Below are 17,606 nucleotides of genomic sequence, written 5' to 3'. Positions count from 1 at the left end.
CAGTTTTTCAGGTTTCATGTTGTTGTAGAAATGAATAAGTAAAATAACTGGAGACTCTTGATGTAATTTGGAATTAACAATAGCAAGTGGCTTCAAAAGACCTGTTATGTGACACCAATGTTAGGAATTTGTTTGGACCTCTACATAACGTTAGCTTACAGAGCTAACACTGGTTAGCCATTAGCTAACACCGTTGGCAAGGGGTTTTATCTGTAAGTCGGCCATGCACTGATAAAAATACGGTGCTCCATCTACTTAAGAAAAGTCAGGCAACTCTTGGCACTATATCCTGTAGATCAAACAAAAAGTAGTCTTTGTTGGTACAACATTAATTCTGTAAGTAAAGTCAATTTGCAGATGGTGTCAGCAGATGCAGATGGTGTCAGCTTACTTTAACTTAGAGTACTTTTTTTAAGTACAGACTACTTTTGTTTAATCTACAGAATAAAATTATGCAAAAAGTTGCCTTACTTTTTTTTTTAAGCAGACGGAGGACCATATTTTTATCAGTGAACAGACATATTCCTCAGTCCACCTGCACTCCTTTACTTTACTGCTTTAAAATGCTGCTGTATTAGACCAGTTTACTGTTCTATACCACTTTTATTCACCACTCTGTCATTTGTGCCCTACTCTGTGCTTTTACTTGTATGCATATTTTTTACCAGATCATGACAATAAAACTAGTTATTCTTATTATCTAAATAATTGCCAGATATTGAAACTACTGGGTATTTAAGGAAAAACAAGGATCTAAAAGCACATACTAATAGGACATTTTCTGACATTTGTCTGGTAAAAATTAGTTAAAAAAAATCACTTGGACATGTTGAAGCTTAGGTGTTAATGGGTTAATAGTTGTAATATAGTTAATCAGCGAAAAGGACCTATAGGCCTGATGATGATTAAACCTCTACTACTACTATTTGTACTAATCCTTGTAATCAGAATAGTGTACACTGTGTGTATAACTTGAATCTAACGTGTGCGTTCCAAACTATTACGATGGAAACGACACGGTTCTGTTAAAAAGAGAAAGATCCCCATGTTGCATGTGTAGGAGGAAGCAGTAGATTTGAAGTGAGAAAAGATGATACAGGTTGCGGTGAAGTGAGAGTAGGCAGCGGATTAACATGATTAAAATGAGAATACCAAAAAAAAAAAAGGGAGCTACGTGGACAAAATGTCGTGAGGAACCTCTGCAAGTCCAGTTGATTTTCTTCAGCATTTTTGGATGCACCATGACCTGGATGACTAAGAACCTTCACACAATAAAATGAGAAGTGTTCTATTACACTGGTAAAATAGGTATCCAGTAGGGAAAGTCTTATTTGCCTTCAGTCCCACAAAACTACCTGCATAAACACCTGTTTTTTGCGACTTGTCGGGATCTGGTTATGATTGTCGGCAAATTTAAATTCCTACCCACGGTCCGAATATTGATGGCAGAGTCCTTCTCTGCAGTCATCTTGCTGTTAAGGATTGTGTTTGACCCATCAGAAACTGTTTGGGGGCCCGGAACTACAACTCAAACTAAATAAATGGAAGCGAGGCCCCTGTGGTCGTAAATTGCTCCCGGATCAGCTGATGGTATATTGGAGCGTGGTTGGGGTACTTGTGTGTATTCGGTGTGTTTACTCACAGAGGAAGTCGGAGAGCAGCTCAGGCTGGTTGTAATGCACCGCGGCCACGCAGATGGTGTTGAGGCCCACCAGGCACAGCACGGTCCAGTAGAAAGCCTGCGTCTTCACGATCTTGCGGATAAAGAACCGAAGCCGTCGCTCTGTCTTATTGTAATTGCCATCCTTGCCGTTCTTTATGCTGGAGCGTGCAAAACCTGAAGGGAAAGAGGGAGATAATTCAGAAAATGTGAAGGGAATGTAACTTTTTTTTCCGGATGAGCTGCGAGTCAATATGAGGATCTGTGTCAACGTTTTATTTTTTCTTATAACTGGGCCAGTGTTGTATCCTGGACGTCAGCCTGACTTCGACAACTCACAAAATATCTGTGGGGGAAAGGTCGTTCTGGGGTAACTCTGTCGGGGCCTGATTACGCTACTGCAAAAAATTGTCTCGGCCAATCAAATCCATTGGGCGAGACTTCAGGCACTGATGGATAGAAGAGTAACAGCGACCTAGTCACACAAGTCATCTGGGCTCTGTGGAGCTGAGCTTGTTTACGACACATTGGCTGTGATTTTTTGTAGGACTATCCACCGGCATGCAGAGGTCATTTGAAATCCAGACTCATATTCTGATAAGATTTACAATTAAACTACAACGGCTTTTTGGACATAAAAGACCATGCATCTTTGGCGCAGATTTCTGGAAAATAAACTTCTTAATGTTTGTCTTTAAGACTCATTGAAAGTACTGCAGCGTAACCTACGCGTCACCTATGCAAGTGTGAGACATTTGTACTTGCACACTCCGTTAAAACGCCACCCAAACCCTTGGTCGCAGCTGTCTTTTCTGCCAGCCGGGTTAATTTTCGTATCTACCTCCTGCAACAATGGCGACTGAAACTTTCACCGAAATTTTGCCGTAGACAAGTCATACATTTGTATCTCTGAACTTCCTCAGTTGACCTTCCCTGATCTAAAACAATCAACTGGAAAATTGCGTAAATGGAGAAGCAGCTGTAAACACTAAAGTGGAAACCCGCTAGCAAGCAGACCAATCATAGCTATTGCTGCAAAAGGTAGTTATAGAAGGTGCATGTAAGGCTACGACTTTAAGGTAGGGCTGGACAGTATACCAGTTCATACCGAATATGGGTGTTTTTTTTTCTCCATTATGATATAAGTTTTTGATATATGTTTGGAATTCTTCGCCGCGAGACACTGTTTCACTGTTTCAGATCATTTTCAGTGTAGAGCTTCAAAATACGCATGGTGCAACTGCGTCATCTGCGAGACGTGGTGAAGATGAAAAGGTACGGAAAATGAAGCTGCAGAAGACAAGACTTGTGCCGTGTCCGTTGTTTGGGTTTTTTAGGGTGATCAGACATCCTCGATTTCTGGGGACAGTCCATGTTTTGGATGACCTGTCCCCTGAGCAAAGCTGTCCCGAAAATGTCCCCAGTGTTGAATGAGAAAAAAATGTTGCGCGCAGACTACAGTTATTACAGTAGCCATCTATTGACATTACAGACATAGCAGTTTAAATATGTTTAAATATGAACAAATAAATGAAACCATGATTGTCCCAGTTCCTATATTTCATCTTGGTAACAGTTAATTGTTCTTCTTTTTTTTAAATCTCTGCTCTTCTCTGTAAATATCACCAGATTTCCACATCAGCAGGCAAACCTGTTTTACCACTAGTGTGGGATTATTCTCTCAACCAGTAGAAAAATGTTGTGAACACGTGATAATGCATTAAAAAAAAAAAAAATACCATCATTTACATTTCTGGTCATACCGCCCAAACCTACTTTAAGGTCTGCATAGGGTTTGCACTGTCACCATAGCAACGTCGACAAATTGAGACCCTTTTGTTTTTCTTACCTACTGCATCACCCATGTTGTCCTCTCCCTCCTCAGGATTCAGCAGCTCCGTCTTGTTGTTTTTGGTTTTGATGGTCGGCCTTCGCCTCGTACCTAGAGAGGGAAGAAGGGATTATGTCTTCATCTGCCAAATGTCGTTGTGTCACCCACTGAGTCTGACACTAGTGAGTGTACTGCTCTAAGAACCCACGTTTACACATTTAAAAGAGCAATTCAGAAATCGGGAAGGATACTTGAAAAATCTAATTCACTGCCACTGTAAAAACACTGTTATTCTTTAGCTCTCTTCTGTATAAGTGTCACCATATATGCAATAAAGAAATACACAAAGTGGTTCAGTTACCATCAAATTTCCCAGTGACGTCGTCCTCCGCCAGAATCACCTCTTCTGTGACAATGATAAGAAGACGTTAGCCTCCTTTGTCAGGATTTAGTCACATTTTCCACATGTCTATACAGGAAGTGGAGCAGCTTGTGTCAGAGTGGGTTTGTCGGTGTGCACTGACCTGCTTTGCAGATCCACTCCAGGTATCCGTTGAGCTCTCTCTCAATCTGCTGCTGTCGCCTCAGCTTGAGGAACTCACTCCTGTTCTCCACTCGCTCTCTCTCTTTGGCAAATTCACTGCGGGTGGGTGGGGGATATTTTTTTCATTTGTCTTTCCACTCGGCTTATTTTGATCACATCAAACGGGCGAGTGTATGGGAAGAGGAAGGGAAATGGAGAAGAAGAAGAAGAACATACCCTGAGAGTACACCCAGCACCAGGTTGAGCATGAAGAAAGAGCCGATGATGATGAGAGGGATGTAGTACATCCAGTTCCAGGCGCTGCCTTCCACATCATTACTCTGCAAGAGAACAACAGAGACAGAGAGATATGTTATAGCTACTCATGCAATATATAAAAAAGACTGATGGACTAATGGAGGTAAACAGCCACTTGGGACGTTTGCTTGACAGCAGAAAGAGTGACTTCTGTGACTTGTGGCTGTGGTTAAACATTTGTGGATTTGGCCCTCGCTGGTTTCTGCACTCAGTCTTCTCCACCATCTGTTTAAGATTTCTTCTTCTTTAACAGTTTGCCTTGAACTGTCCCTCAAGGAACAAATGCAGTATTTTTACATTGAAACTGATGACGTATCAAGTCAAGACTCCATACTACTAATATTTTACGCTCCTTTCTCCTTCTAATCCAGCCTCACTGACCTTTTTCTCAAAATAATTCCCTTGACCTCTGGTATCTTGAACTTCACTTACCCTGTGAAGGTTCATGTTACAGCTCGAGTCTTGTTTACTCACTAAAACACACCCTCGGGGTCTGACCAACGACTCTTGTAGTTGCAGAGTCCTTCTTCATGAGTTTCATTGCCAATTGAATGATAAAACCTAAATATTCATAACGATTTATACAATAGACGAGGTGAGAACCTGCTAATTTAAACATTTAAGAGTGAAACGGTCCTCGAAATGAAAGTTGAATATTACTCATTTTAGGTAGCCGGAGTTTTAGGTGTTGCATTTTGTGCACTATGATTTGGATATGCAATATTAATTCCATGTCCTCATATGGGGACATTAAGTTTTAGGCGTGTGACAGCTTATCCTGCTTCATTTAAACTTTTATCTTCATAACTAGACACTAGTTGGTGTAAAAACATGACAGCAACCATTTCAGCGGATTCAATCTGTAGCCGATCACATAGCAAAAGCGCAAAAAATGTGCAAAAGCTCATCAAATTTTACAGGTTAGAGTTCTTTTTATTTTTTTTTTTGATATTACAGGCAAAGCCAACAGTAACATTCTATAACGTCACTAATTAGCAGGTATTCAATTTAGGACATTGGGACATCATTATTTGCAATTCTGCTTTTGCACAGCCATGTTCAGACATGAACATATTTTGTTACTTATTGGTGACTTTTTTTTCCAAAAACTACCTTGCGTTCAAAGACAATGCTTAGTTTTTAAAGTTCTTAGGTCCTACTAATCTAAAATAAAGTGAAATGGAGAAATTAAAAATGCATACCAAACGAAAGCTCAGGTCTCAGGAGGTTAATTGAACCACTTTGTTTGTTAGTCAAACGAACAGCATGTTTACACCGATCAGGCATAACATTAGGACTAACTTCCTAATATTGTGAGCGTCCAGAACAGTTGTGACTAATCAAGAGACTGGACATGGGCCTTCTGAAGGTGTCTTGTGGTGTCAGGAAACGGGATGTTGATAGTGGGGGGGCCTTTTGATACCATGGGTTGAGGGGATGGGTCTTAGTGGATCATCTGGTCTGGTTGAGGTGTGCGGTCTAAGTGGGTCTAAGTAACACACAAATGAATGCCAGGTCCAAACGTTTCCCAGCAGAACACTGAATTTTTCCCAAGATTGTCGATGTTCTTCACTAAATCTGTCAGCGGTTTTAAGGTTCTGGCAGATCGATGTATCATGCAGGTTTAGATGCGACACACTTCCTCAACTTAAAGCCTGACCTGGATGCTAAAACTGCGCGCTCGCACTCAGAAACATGAAGACACGAAGACACGAGTCACGTGTGGTGTTACGTTACAGCCACTCCTGCTTTGGCAGACATCGATTGCACTGAGGTGTCTGGCTAGGAGGCAACAAAATAGTCTGACACTTTGTCATTTCCCTTTTCTATAAACAAACTCAGCTGACAATCAGCAGAATCAGGTTACCGGACAATATGATGCTTCCATGACCCGCTTTAACAAAACTCCCTGCTGATGATTACTGCTGCTGGAATGCTGTGGGCTTATATTCAGGTTTCGTACTGTGTGGTACAATGCAAGCTGCCCATTCTCTATTAAACTTTCATTGGTTTCCTCCTGACTGTCTGCGCGAGTGTGGAAGTCAGCCTTCATCCATCAGAAAAGGTGTTAAATATAGAGCAGGACGGACCAGAATAGAGAGCAGAAGAGAAGGAGGCGGAGAGGGAAGAGAAGCGACTCTGAAAGGACAGATGAGAAGAAGGATAAAAGGAAGTAGCACAGATAATGATGAAGAGGATGGAAAACGGCGTTTGGACGAATTAATGATTTTTCTGAATTAAATCTTTAATCTCTTTATGCGTCATCGAGATAAATGAAGCCAAACTCCAACCTCCACTCCCACCCGACCAAGCCTGTGATAGGAACCATGCAATAAACGACCGATATTAACAGATCCCGCCACAACATTACGACCACCGACAGGAGACGTAAATAACACGGACCATCTTGTGACAGTTCAATTTTCTGCTGGGAAACTTGTGGACCCAGAATTCGTGTTGATGTCACTTACACATGTAGCACCCGCCTAAACCAGACGAGGCACCCTTACCCCATAACAATGACACTCATTGGTGGCAGCAGCCATCCCCAGCAGGATGATGTATCTGTGGGACGATACATAGGACCCAAAGGTCCTAACAACATAATGTTGCCAAACACGACAGGACACCCCCAGAAAACCCATGTCAATTCACAACTGTTTTGGAGGCACAATATTAGGAAGGTGGTCATAATGTTATGCCTGGTCACACTAATGCACTGCAGTCTGCACTATTTAGTTGCATCCAAATTTTATTGATTTATTGGGCTTCCTTAAAACAAATCTGGGCTCTCTGAATTGACAGACACACATCACTGGTAAGAGTTCATAATATATGTTAATTTCTGTGTGAAACTAATGATTTCTACTATTAATATAAGACAGTGAAGACACAGGAGGAACAGGTCAGGTTACTTGATATTGTCGTAAAAGCGAGAAAAAAAACCTACATAGTACAGCATGTCCGTCCATCCCTCCATGGTGATGCACTGGAACACGGTGAGCACGGCGAACAGGATGTTGTCAAACTGGGTGATGCCGTAGTTGGGTCCAATCCAACCGCCTTTACACACCGTGCCATTGGGACACAACCGGGACGGCAGCTCTGTGCCACACGGCAGTTCGTCCACAATTTCCTCTGATGAGACCAAGACAGAAAAAAAGACTGAAACAACACAAACAAAAACTCCAAGATCGACACCTTGACTATGTGGATTTTAATAATGGCTGCATTCCATTGTGACATACTAGCAGCTAAAAGAAATTCAGCCATTACTAATCTTTTCACAGTATTTGTGCTTTTGCCACTTTTCCTCGTTTTCACTCTTACGTGTGACTTCATCATAGCAGGTGGTGTGGAACTTTCCCATGTAGAACTCCAGGCCGATGATGGCAAACATGAGGATGGCCACGAACAGCAGCAGGCCAATCTGCAGCAGGGGGATCATAGCCTTCATAATGGACTTGAGCACCACCTGCAGGCCTGGAGGACACAGTGCAAAACACACACTCAGAGGAGGAATGTTTTTCTTTAAGTGGAAACACACCATGCAGACTGGCGTCTAAATGTACACCAGTGAGGCTGCTGACTGCAAATGGTCCGTGTACTGTTTGGTTTTTCAAGTTTAGTATTGGACTTGGAAAAATCATTAAAAAACATTACTGTTTCTTCATGTTTGGCAAGTGGCAATGTCGACAAAATGACATTCCTTTAAGTTTTGGTTGCAGCTGAATGTAGAACAAATTTAAAAGCCTAGTGATACGTGACAAAATGTTCATCACATCACAAAAAAACATGACTTACTCGGAATTCCAGACACAAGTTTTAGCGGTCGCAGCACTCTGACGGCTCGTAGCGTCCTCAGATCGAGCTGAGACCCCACTGACGACAAAATACTGCAGAAATAGAGAAACACAGAATGGCATCAGTTTGACAGGGTTATGTCTAACTTCCTTCAAATAGTCTGGTTAATACGGTCGCCTTTGAAGCCTTTAGTTATTGCTCTGCTTCAATCTCACAGATTAGATTTTACACCTGGAAAATAAAATGTACCGATAGACAAAGAAATAACAAAGATGATAAGGGGGAAAAAAAGAAAAGAAAGAATTAACATAAAATAAGAACTTAATTTGTGAATCACTAATGCAATATGCTTTATAACACGTTGGCCACATTCGACTCAGGTTCAGCGTTGTGTGTGTCTCTCATGTGCAGATCTTCTGTGCATGTGTGCACATTTGTGTGTGTGTGTGTGTGTGCAATGCTCTGGATCGAAGACAGCCAGAGACAGGTTGGAAAATTCCACGCTCTGTCTTGTGCGGAGGCGGAAGGCAGGGTCTGTCCAACGGGAGGGAGGGAGGGAGGGAGGAGTGTGGGGGCGTAGAAAGGAGAGAGGGGATGCTCTGAGGAGGCGGAGAGATGCCAGAGCGGAGGGGAGGAGCATGGAGCTATCAGGTATCTGATGATGAGGATATATAACAGTTTCGGGTATTTCATCATCTTTGAAATGGAAGTAGTTTTTGAAAAAAAAATAAAAATATGTGGATTTACAATTTAAGTCACCAGTGTGTGATTCAGAATTGGAAATGAAAATGAAATCCCAATGTCCTCAAATGAGTACTTGTGAATTTGTTCTTATGTCACATCAAATTTTTATCTTATCTTCTTATTCTTCTCAATTCTTATGTCACATCAAACTAGAAAAGTTAATAAGCTTAAAAAACCAAGTGCATTCACCCTTAGCTACCAGTGCATGGAAGACAAAAGTGTCTCATTGTGAGGACAACAGGTCTAAATGGAGCAGAAAAAGATGCAACAAACCTAAAACATAATGTCCACATATGAGGACACCGGGTCTCAGGAGGTTACAGAGGTTCAAAAAGTTACTCCCTTTTTCCTCAGTCGGCCCCCCCACCCCCTCCCCCTCCTCCTCCTCCTCCTCCTCACATCTCACTCTCTGTCACTGTCTTTCTGTCTCTCCAGGTTGTGTTGCTAATTCCAGTAAGAGGTCATTTATTAACAGATATGGTACCAGCAGCCAAACCCCTCATTCCCTCAATGGCTTTTTAACTGCCACGGCAAAAAGGGCCGTGCTGCGGATCTAAAGAAGGCCGGACCTCAGCAGAAAAACAAAGCAAGCTGCCTCGGGTCTGACCTGGTCTCAGTGTAAATGAGAACACACAACGGGGATGGAACTAAAACTGCAAGACTGATATTTTACATATATATTAAGAGACACGGGCACATTTTACACTTCAAAGCCGTATTACATTTTAAACGTGTATCTTTTTTTTTTCTTTTTACAGCTACTTGCACTTTCTGTACTTTTATCATGAACTTTGTTCTTTTTCATGATTTAACACGTCTAATGTGGTTCTATTTTTAGTCCATTTTTTATCTTTCTTGCACCAACTGCTGCTGCTTCCCTACAATTTAAGCCTCAGGTAGATTTTCTGTTTCAGAGTGCAGGGTTTTATGCACGAATGAGTAAATGAAGGGTCTGTTCCAATATCTTGAATCTGAACTCCTGACTTTTCCACCCCTGTCATTTATTCTCCGCCTGTTTGTTTTTGTTCCACGTCATTGCATCTGCTCCGAGGCCGGAACTTGGGGAGCTTCGACGTTGGTCTGTGCGAAGAGGGCAGCCGCCAGCCTCTGTGAAGACAAACCCAAACCACCGGGTTTGCAGTCACCCCTGGCAACGGCTGAACCGGCCCACGGTGCACCGAGGTACGTGGCCAGTAGAGGGAGTAGCGACCGTGATGAGGGGGTGGTGATCAGGGAAGGAGGAGGAGGAGGAGGAGGAGGAGGAGTGGGGTGGAGGGGCATGGAGGATTGTTAGAAAAGTCGGGAACTGCCCAAGAATGTGGGCTAAACTTAAGGTGTCTACAGTCTACACCGATCAGACATAACATTATGACCACCTTCCTAATATTATACTTGTGCCTCCTCATCAGAGAGGGACATGGGCCTTCTGATGGTGTCACATGGTGTCTGGTAACAGAATGTTGTTAGTGGAGGCTTTTGGGTCCCATCGGTTGAGGTGACACATCAGAGAATGGACATGGGCCTTCTTAGAGAGTCCTGTGCCAGGTCCAACAATTTGATGCTATTTACCTCTCCTGTCAGTGGTTTTAATGTTGTGGCTGATCCGTGTAGCTTCAATGCCAGTAGCCCGCACCATTTTATTTTTTATTTTTTGTCATTCAGGCCTTGACTCGACACGTCTATGGTCCAAAATTCATTTGAACGATGGTAATTATAGAACAAACAGAAGAAATCATGGGGGACATCTGTCCTCATTAGACAACACCGGAGAGTCCCTGATGGAATACAGACTGGGAAGGGAGAGACCCGGCGTCCCTTAAGAGACGCCGAGTGAGAGAACGAGCGAGCAGATTGAAAAAGAGTGATAGTCCTGTGTGTCAAAAGTGTGAGATTGAACCTGAGAGAAAGAGAGAGTCGAGCCCAGAAGAGCGAGAGAAGCAGAATAAGACAAAGAGCGATAGAGGCTCCAGAGAGAAGGAGAGGGGGAGTTTTATCTGCAGAGGGAGAAGGTGTTTGGACAGTGATGACAGAGGCGCTCGCTGCTGGGAAACACCTTCTGCAACGATCGGCCGGTAAAGCTGCACACACGAGGTTTAAGCCGATGTGTGCTAACGGTATGTCAACCTTTCCTGTGTTGCACCTATACCACACCTCTAACACATGGACGAATGCACGGCAGGGCGCCACAACACATTCAAAGTAAAGGAGGGGTGAAGGATGCTTCTGCGTCGGGACATTCAGACGTCCCATACACAGGACACAAAAAATAAAAAGAAGCCACCATCATGTCTTCTCAGGTTTCCAAGAAGCTGTGTTACATATGAACGTGATAGAAAATATCCATCCACGACATGTGACTTCCTGTTTCTGCCATCGCTGCCTCTGCTGGAGAACAACAGTATGACGACCACGATGAGGATGATGATGATGATGATTGACGGCCCTGAGGAAGATCTCAGAGGGTCAGCCGCTACCTTTACATTTTTGCCTGGTCTCTCCCTCTCTGTGGCATTGCCATGGCAACCGGTGATTCTCCCTCTCTCTCTCTCTCTCTCCTCTCCGAGTCTCCACGGTTACCGACCCGCTCTCATTCATAAGCGTTGCCAGGGAAACGCAGCCCCGGCTCATTGATGGAATCTCGGCGCTGCCGCAGCAACGGGGATGGGAAGTGGGTCTCCTAGCGATTGATTTTTCAACCCCCTCCAAACCCAAACCCCCGCATCTCCAGCCCACACACACACACACACACACACACGCTATCCTTACCTACCCTCAATATCATACCCTGCTCTAACAGCAGCAGCTGCAGCAGCAGCAAGCGTACACGAACGCACCTTCCATTGCATGCACACAAAAACCAGCCAGTGCATTTTTTTCTTTTTGTTTTTTTTACCGCATACAGACAGACATATACACATGTCGAATGCATATGTGTGTGCATGTGGCACGTGGCGTGCATGACAGGGACGAATGCAGTGCAGCCCAGGTAGTTTAGTAGATGAACCCCATCTTCTCTGTTGCGGGTGAGACCGTGTTTTACATGTATGCAGTCCAATCCGATCGGGACCACTAGTGAGATCCATTTTATTATCCTTTTAAAAGCAGCCCATTAAACTGACAATCAGGAGACACAGTATTTGCAATTTTTGGCATTTTCATTCAGCTAGTACGGAGAGACCGTTCAAACTCACACCTACGGCCAATTTAGAATCACCAGTTAACCTGATGAGCAAGTCTTTGGAAACTCCACACAGAAAGGCCCCGTAGGTTCGAGCCCAGAAGCTTCTTGCTGTGAGGCGTCAGTGCTAACCACCACACCACTCTGCCGCCCCATTTGTGGCATTTTACACTGCAGTGTTAAAACCACAGATCGCCGTCTGTGATCATTGTGCAGAGAAATAAGCAAAAACTGCAACAAAAAATTTAGACATTTTTATGAAGTCGGCGCTGAAATTTCAGCCAAAGAATGATCCGCCCCGTCACACACTACTGTATGAACCTAGACCTCAAGTCTAATCATGACCAAGCTGTGTGTCCCATCACTTTAAATGTGTGTCATTAACTCATATAGACACACACCACGTGTCTGTGCAGAGACGGTGTTTAGTGTGTAACGGTAACACTGTGTGGTGGATTTGTCAAAAAATAGTACAAACACACGCTGACAACATGCAAGAGACCGGGACACGTTCCAGGCGGTGACAAGCGCATGAGCTGTTATCTGCTGCATGTGTGTGTGTGTGTGTGTGTGTGTGTGTGCGTGCGTGCGTGTGAATGCATGTGCTCACGGTTTATGTGTGTATCATGTGGAAATAAGAGTGGGAGTGCCATGTGTCGTCACAGTGTGAGCTCCTGTCCCCTTAGTGGATCCCACTGAGCCCTCAAACTCCCCCCGCTTGCGCACACGTGACGGACATCACACACACACACAGTTAAGGATTTGAACAATGTGTCCGGACATGGAGTCGCTGTGGTCCTTTTGCTTTCTGAACTGTGTGAACGCCCTTAGGCTGCAAAAACTAAAGTGGAGGTGTTCAAAAACAGCACCGTTCAGCTATTCTTCACTTTATGACAACTCTAGTAAACAGAAGAAAATACGTTCATATTAAGTATCAGATTAACATTTGTTGGGACCGCACACAGTCTGGTGTTTTCAGACGTACTTCAGAACTTTCTAAGCTTGTGTGCAGCTTTGTCTCTGCATCTCCTGTGTCTTCATGTAACCCCAGACTGACTCCAGACACTACTTTATATTAAATAAGGAAGAAAGAGGAGGAAGAACAAACCTTGGAGCAGGTCATGTGATCTGGATTCAACACACTTCCTTTAGAGGTGTCATATACGTGTTTGAAATGTGTAACTTAGCTGAAAGTGATTTCTCGGATACAATTAGTTATTTTCCATATAAAATTTGATATATTGCCAAAAAAGAAATATATTGTCCTGATTATCTCAGCTTAACAAAAAGAACATATCAAAATAAATGATGAATAATCTGGTTTTAGTGGTGCTAATTAGAAGGTGGTTATTTAGTTGACATTTTAGTGATATCTAGTCATTTTTTTTAATTAATAAATGATTGTTTCCATAATAAACAATTATGGATTGTAAAGACATGATCATAATGAACATAAAAAACATGCACCACACCACACGATGCACATGATGGAAGGACCGACGTATATTTTTACGTCGGTGCTCTCGCCCCGGCCCCCCTCATGCTAAGGTGCCGAGTCCCTCCTACTTGTAGTAGAGGGGAGGTCAGCGGGAGGGGCTGAGGGGACCACTGGGGGTGAAAGGACACACTGTAATTTCTCCATCACCCCTGGGGGGGTGGGGGACGGAGGGGTAGACCGTTCACCTCCCTCCCACTTCAGCAAAAACAAAGCTCTCCTTCTCTCTTTCCATTTCATCCCCCCAGCTCCTTTGTTTTTTCTTTTTTTTTTCTCTTCCCGTCTCCCGGTTGCTTTCAGTGGCACAAGCAGAACCACTCTCCTTCTGACCACACTCTCCATCCCCACCCCCCCACCTCCTACTCCCCCTCCCTTCTCCTCCTCTCCCTCTGTTCATTTGCTCGCTCTTGCATTATTGCTTATGTCAGCAGAGTGCTAACACTCAGCTGATGGACTCCCTCTCCCTACGCTCCCATTCCCACCGTCTTTCCTCTTTTCCCTTCATCTCTTTCTTAGTGCCCCCCCCCCCCCCCTTTTTTTTTTTAGCTTCTCTGATCTGCGTCCGTCCTCCATCCACGTCCTTTAATCACACATATGTTTTTGTTAACCTTTATTTATCTGAGGTGGGCTTGCTGAGAGCGCGCTCCTGGATTTTGTATCTTGGGTTTTATTCATTATTTATTATTTATTTATTTCCACAGGAACACTTGGTAATTTTCTGTATAATCGGTGGGAAGTTTCTCATGGGGAACATTTGTCTGAAATCACACTCTCTCGCATTGTACGAAAGTTGCCTCCTATTCAGAGATCGGCCTCCTTCTTCCTATAGACGTGACCTGCTGCGCGCGAGTCATGAATCAAACGTTTGTCGGCTTCGCTCTGACCTTCGATCCACTTCTGCGTCCTCTAATTATACTGACATGTGTTTCCTGTCTCCTTTCTCGCCAGCGTCACTCTTTCCCGTGTCCCATCATCTTCCCTCAGTTTTTTCCATCCAACTCTCTCTCTCTCTCTCTCTCTCTCTCTCTCTCTCTCTCTCTCTCTCACTCTGTCTCTGTCGGACCGGCTGATTGGTCCACCTGTCCCCCCGTCTCCTGCCAGCTTGACTCCTGGACGTCACGAGGACGCGGTGTCTGGACTTCTTTGTCCTTGCTGGTGTCCATCTTATCCCTTGGTGTGCTGAAGGGCGTTGCATGTGCGCCAGCAACATGTAGCTGAATGTGAGGTGTCCACAGTCTGCACGGATCAGGATCAATTGTAATGTTAAGCTGCAAACCAGCTATTTCACATTTTGCCATGAGACTGGGTTGTCTGCTGCCTGATGTCTGTGCTTGAGTGGAAAAGCAAGACGTTGCGGTAGCAGGTCACTCGTAGCAACTATCTGCAAGGGATATTAGTTGAGGTTTGTATAAAAAAGTCTACTAGAAAAAAAAACACAAACATGTGGGAACACGTGAAACGCTATGCATTCAAAAGCTGATGTGCTTCCTAGCTCTATGCTGCAGTTTTTCTCCATATGATCTAGGAGTGTCATTGCTATGGGGTGGGGGTGCCTGGTCTGGTCTCAGTGGGTGCTACATGTCCAGGTGACATCCATCCATGAGAGGTTCAAAAGTATCTCAGCAGAACGCTGAACTATCACAAGATGTTCAATGTCGTTGACTTCTCATGACAACGGTCATAATGTTGTGGCTGACTGGCGTAGTTGTCAGGGTGCCTGCAGTTGTTTTACGCTCTCCGTAACCTTCAACATCTGCACGTGCGACAGTCACTGAAAACTGACTGGCAACTACCCACAGCTAAGCTAAGCTAATCAATACATTAAAGCCACAGTGATCAATACGTTTTCATTCATACGACTAAACGCAATGTGAGGGGCATCACCAGAGACACGTCACCAGAGACGATTCAGAAAGGAGACGGCGCGCTTAACAGTCATTGACTGTGTCTGTGTCACACTGGTTTTGCCACAGTTTGTCCATTCCATCATCAGGAAACAAGAAGGAGGTCATGAGTCTTTTTTTTCTCTCTCTCAAAATGTAACTTTTCGGAGAAATCAGGACAAAATGAACTTTGGTGGAGACCTGATTGTGTTCCAGCAACACATTCTCACAAAATCGTGAGGAAGACTGATGTCGCTTCTGGAAGTAGCAGCAAAACTATGCGCAAAAATGTAAATAATAATGATAATACTAAAAAAAAAGAAATAGGCCATCAGTGTGTTGACATTAAATAAAGGTCCAAGCTTTGTGCAGGCTTTTCTTTTTGCAGAGGATGCAAGCACGTAATAAATGAGCTATTAATTTTAGCCACTGTTCCATTTCACTCCAGCTGCGTAGGCCTGAGCCTTGTTTGTTTTTTGGAACGTCCCCCTGTATCGCTGGATATTTCCTTTGAGGATTGTTCTAGCAAAAAAGGTGCAATGCAAGCGGACGCACTGCCAGTGCCCACTTAGGTGGCAGGACGTTCGCAGCTTTTCAAACCATTAGCACAGGAGCATCTTTGTGTTTGAACATCTTTGATTTCACCCAACCCTTCTTTTTAGCGCCTTTCAGCCTCATTGTCTCAGTTGCACGGCTTTGTCTCATACACACTAATCCACTATTTTAGACTGAAGTGATTCTGATAACCTCATTACTTGCAACATCCCATAACAGCTGGAAGAGAAAGTTAGCAACTATCTAGTGAAGATGGAAGTGGAATATCTAGCAGATAAATAGAGAAAAAACAAGAACATTTTAACAGCAGCACAACTATTCAACGTGAGCTTTAGTTCACGTGCAGCAAATTGATCAGATGCATCAGCTTTGCAATTATTACCACCTGAGTCGGAAAGGGTGAAGAAACTAGTGATTAGAGTAGAAAATAACTAGCTGTGAGGTCACGGACGCCACATGAAAGGTAAAAGGTATTTATCCAGTGAAAGAGACGACCCCTTCATGATATAACGAGAGGTCAGAGGTCAGAGACGGTCTCTTGTAAAAGGACACTTCACAACAGGGCAGATGCTTGGTAGGTAACGCCGTGGGCGTGATAAATACCTTCATCACCCAGCTCCCCGCACATCATGTGTCCGTGGGAGTGGGTTTCTGTCTGTGACTCTATTTCTGTTCACAAGGGTGTGTGGGTGAGCGCAAAGCACCACACGCCGAAGCAGGCTTTTACCAACAACAACAACAAAAAAAAAGATGTAAAGTGCCATGTCAACTACAGTTCAGATGGAAATCGCCCGGTACCACTATAGTGTTCATCTTGCATTAATCAAACGGTAAAACGAACTCACCTAAGTTGGTTTGGTAATTCCACCAGATACATGAGGTGGATATCAGAGAGGCGATACGAGAACACGCAGCCTGCGACGCTTTACGCGAACGCTCGCATGCAGCAGATAACCTGCAGGGCTCAGAGTTGGAGGGTATAGGAGGAGTATACTGTATAGGAGAGTGATGAGCCTGTAAATGTCTGCGGAGCAATAATGATAATGGAAGTGATGGCAAAAGGACAACTTTCATTCAAGTGCTCTCCCTCCCTCTACCTCTCTCGATGGCCTCATTTTTCTCTCCTTGCCAGACTTGATTTTCTTTCTCCGGTGCAATACAGCACTTTTTTCACTGGAGGCACTGCACTCACGGGGCATGCAGAGCCGTACATTAGAGAGGGAACTGAGCTGGCCACGTGTTTCATGGGCGCCATGTTTGCTACATCTAACCAATATTCACCCATACAGAAGTGGCACTAACAGAGAATAAACTTAAATTAACAGTTAAAATATGCCACAGTGCTCAGTCTACAGTTCCAGCATAGGATCAGGAAAACACAACAAAAATGGACAAATTATGGGAGGAGAAGATTAAAAGGAAGAACTGGATGTCAACTGATTTCTCCCTATTGTGTGTGGTAAAATGGCAATGCCTCTCTTTGGCGTTTGTTAAGTTTTTATAAATTAAAAAATGTAGTATTATCCGTCTGGTTGTTGTTTAAAATGCCGGTCTGCCGCATGAACGACTCTAGTTCATTATATCACCTAATCGGTCAACCCGGAAATCGGGCCGT

General features: G+C 43.8%; 1 protein-coding gene across 15 annotated transcripts in view; it reads right to left on the bottom strand.

The window, feature by feature from the left end:
• Positions 1-17,606, bottom strand: part of cacna1ab (calcium channel, voltage-dependent, P/Q type, alpha 1A subunit, b) — a 135,307-nt gene that overhangs the window by 72,077 nt on the left and 45,624 nt on the right. For all 15 annotated transcript variants that reach the window (XM_047577325.1, XM_047577317.1, XM_047577321.1 and 12 more), the window contains exons 4-11: positions 8,137-8,228; positions 7,663-7,815; positions 7,283-7,470; positions 4,252-4,355; positions 4,016-4,131; positions 3,853-3,897; positions 3,510-3,602; positions 1,643-1,837 (exon numbers count right to left, since the gene is read on the bottom strand). In XM_047577325.1, the coding sequence (XP_047433281.1) occupies positions 1,643-1,837; positions 3,510-3,602; positions 3,853-3,897; positions 4,016-4,131; positions 4,252-4,355; positions 7,283-7,470; positions 7,663-7,815; positions 8,137-8,228 (986 nt within the window). The remainder of the gene's footprint in view (positions 1-1,642; positions 1,838-3,509; positions 3,603-3,852; positions 3,898-4,015; positions 4,132-4,251; positions 4,356-7,282; positions 7,471-7,662; positions 7,816-8,136; positions 8,229-17,606) is intronic.

The sequence above is a fragment of the Mugil cephalus genome, chromosome 2 (genome assembly GCF_022458985.1).
Source record: "Mugil cephalus isolate CIBA_MC_2020 chromosome 2, CIBA_Mcephalus_1.1, whole genome shotgun sequence".
NCBI classification, from domain to species: domain Eukaryota; kingdom Metazoa; phylum Chordata; class Actinopteri; order Mugiliformes; family Mugilidae; genus Mugil; species Mugil cephalus.
The sequence above is the reverse complement of the archived record's forward strand: the minus strand, read 5'-3'. Positions and strand labels throughout refer to the sequence as shown.